At 43.6% G+C, this 3,110-nt stretch overlaps 1 protein-coding gene across 1 annotated transcript; it reads right to left on the reverse strand.

Moving 5' to 3' along the window:
- Positions 1-531: 531 nt before the first annotated feature.
- On the reverse strand, positions 532-2,522 carry LOC119777600 (protein ALP1-like). Its single transcript, XM_038276552.1, has 3 exons — positions 1,542-2,522; positions 1,226-1,432; positions 532-1,133 (listed from the first exon to the last, which is right to left on the reverse strand). Exons 1-2 carry the CDS (start codon positions 2,424-2,426, stop codon positions 1,229-1,231), a joined length of 1,089 nt encoding a protein of 362 aa, XP_038132480.1. The 5' UTR covers positions 2,427-2,522; the 3' UTR covers positions 532-1,133; positions 1,226-1,228.
- Between the last annotated feature and the right edge of the window lie 588 nt (positions 2,523-3,110).

Here is a 3,110-nt window from a genome sequence, read left to right on the forward strand (position 1 = left end):
TAGATAGATAGATAGATAGATGTGTGTGTAAATGTGTAGGGAAATGACATCTTACATATATTATATGTAAGATGAATTAGCTTGAAAAAAGTCATCTCAAAGTTATTATTCCAAAGTCGTCTCTTTTTCTGTAGAATGTTATTAATCTATCCAAATCATGAAACACTCCTTTTTTCTAGCTTTAAAGAAACACTACAGAAAATTGCATCTGTTGACAAAAATTGTTTTCCTCTACTATAGGAGTGCAAAGATCCAGGGACAGGGCAGGGTGTCAGGGGTACGCCTACTGCTGCCACCTGGCCCTGGTTTGTCCTCATGGATGAGGTATTAGGACAGAGGCCCTCTGTTGCCCCACCTGTCCTAATTGCCTCCATCCCTGAGGACACACCAGTGCCAGGTGCTGCAGAGGCTGGGCAGCATCAGGGCGATGACGAGGAAGAGGGTGAGGATGAGAGGCCAGGAGAGAGGAGGGAAAGGAGGAAGAGAAGAAGGAGGAGTGACGAGTTGCTTGAATTGATCAGGGAGGATATGAGATTGCAGAGGGAGGCGGCAGAGAGAAGAGAAAGAGAGAGCCGGTAAAGGATGGACAGACTGTTTACTTTATTGGAGAGGATGGTGGACAGACGTTAATTTTTGTTGGTGTGTTCTTTTTTTTTGGTTGTTGCTGTGTTTACAAGTTCAAGTTATGTGTTGCTGTTATTAAATTAAATTATTAAATTGTTTATCAAAGTTATTGTTGTCGGTGTGTTCTTAAAGTCTTTTAACCTTTTTACATTATCTGTTTCATCACTTCTTGACAATTTAAGTAAACGTAGAACAACTTCTCAGTGACAACATCAATTTATTTTTTGAGATGCAATTATAACAAACTATTAAAAATATTTTAAACTATTTACAGTCAATTTTAAATACTATTTACAGAAGATTGAAAAGAACATATATATACAATATCGACTGAGCAGGAGTCCCTGGTGGTGCTGCTGGACTGGATGGGATGCCACACAGATGACCTTTGAGTCTTCTGACTGCGAGTGGGACATCATCTGGGGGGTCGGGGGGATGCCTCTCTCCACTGTTCACCACATCGTCCATCAGGGTTTGAAGGGCTGACCCAATCGACGGCTGCCATGTTACTAAAAATATTTAAGAAGACGCAGAAAATGACTTTACTACAACTGTTTTAATAACCCTGAAATGAGAACAGCTAAAATGTGATTCTACTTGCCATCTAAATGTAATCATGGTCGGGTAGACCCTCCTCCAGGGCAGACACCTCAGCAGACAGCTGGTCCCGCCAGTGAGCACCACTGACTGCCTCCAACATGTTCTCCCCCTCATCCTCTGGCATGTCGTCCTGCTCTTCATCCTCTGGGGCCATGATGTCACCAGCTCCCAGGCATATGTTGTGCAGGACAGCACATGCCGTTATGACCTGTAGAAAAAAAAAAAGACAAAAACATTTTATAGTATATTTGAAGAAATTAATTTAAAGCTTTTTATCATTTATCTATAAGCAATAATTCTCTCATTTAGTAACATACCTGAGGCACAAAGGTGTGGTGCACCTCAAGCGCTTGGAGGAAGATGGCCCTGAACCTCGTCTTCATCATTCCAAAGGCACGCTCTATGATGGAGCGTGCCCTGGAATGATGGCTGTTAAAGCGCAGGGCTCCCACACCTTGTACCGGCCGCTTGAAAGGAGTGATGAGGGGGAGTGGGTGTTGGAGACACGGGTACCCACCATCTGCCAAGATGAAGTGGCCCGGAGGAGGGTAGATGGCCTGCCTGTACAGTGGGCTGTTCCGGAGCACTCTGGACTCATGCACCGACCCCGGCCAGCCCACGTATGTATCGATGAAGCGGCCCTGATGGTCACAAACTGCCTGCAGAATGATGGAGGAGAACAGTTTCCTGTTCCGATAGCATTGACCATCAGGACCGCTTGGAGGCTTGATCCTCACATGGCAGCCGTCGATCGCTCCAGCAGCTTTGAGAAAAGCTCTGTGTCCGGCCAGTCCTTCAAACCCCTGGGTTACTGCTGCCAGGTCTTCTGCAGCTTTGGGGAGGCAGATGACTCGGTGGCGGATGGCCACCACCTCCTCAGTAACCCGGTGGACGATGCGGTGAACTGTGGAGCGAGGCATCCCGAACACCCTAGCCACCACTCTGTAGGATGCCCCACTCGCTAGCCAGAAGAGGAAGACCAAGGTCTCTATTGTGGCCCCCCATCCGTGTCTTCTTTCCTGGCAGAGAAGGTCCAGCAGCACCGCCAGAGACTCTCTGCTCAGCCGAAAGTCTGGTCTGGTGTCTTCATTATTGAAAAATATTTGGAGAACGGGAACATTAAGATTGATGCGGCAGTACATCGGCCTGGTCTGGAAAGAGAGATGAAGGTTGAGAACAGGATTAGATGACAGCAATTTCATTTTAGCTGATACAATTCTAGTGAATGTTAACCCCTTAACGCCTGGTGTTGCCAATTTGGGACCAAACAATTCTGGCCTTTACTTATTTTACTTCATCTAGATCCACTATTTAACCTATTTTTTCGTTTTTATATTTATTTTACCTGTATTATTTTTCTGCTATAATTGCAAATAAAATCAGGCAGTAAGTGGATAACAATTTAGACAAATAAGCATTTATTTCTCAATAATACAGTTTGCCTTCTCCACACAACCTTAGTGATAGTGAAAGTGGTGATTTAAGTCAGTTATTTACAGGGATTGTAAACATTTAACTATTCAATTCAAATTACTAAAGTTACAAACAAGCTTATACCAAGTCTTAAAAATATATATTTAAAATATGATATTCATTAATCTGCTGACAAGTGTTTGATAAATAACTGGTATATTCTGATCATTAGCAGACCCTAGTGGGGGAAAATAATAAAGGTAAATGTTACCTCTACACTGCGCTCTGCCAGCCTCAAATAAATCTGTCGCCGGTTTTGCTGCCGCCGAATCCGACTCTCCTCCTCCAACATCAGGTAAATAAAATAAAATAAAATAAAAATTGAAGTTTCCATTTTGCTATGCTATTTGAATCAATAATCAATCGTCGGATTAATGGCGCGGTTTTTCCCGGGCTTTGTGTAGACGTGATGA

Source organism: Cyprinodon tularosa, unplaced genomic scaffold, assembly GCF_016077235.1.
Source record: "Cyprinodon tularosa strain WSP-4 unplaced genomic scaffold, ASM1607723v1 ctg125, whole genome shotgun sequence".
Classification (NCBI taxonomy): Eukaryota; Metazoa; Chordata; class Actinopteri; order Cyprinodontiformes; family Cyprinodontidae; genus Cyprinodon; species Cyprinodon tularosa.

Excerpts from the sequence above, each read along its gene's own strand:
- LOC119777600 (XM_038276552.1), bottom strand. The coding sequence starts at position 2,426 with ATGAAATTGCTGTCATCTAATCCTGTTCTCAACCTTCATCTCTCTTTC. Across the intron at positions 1,433-1,541 it reads ACCACACCTTTGTGCCTCAG|GTCATAACGGCATGTGCTGT; the intron begins GTATGTTACTAA and ends TTTTTTCTACAG.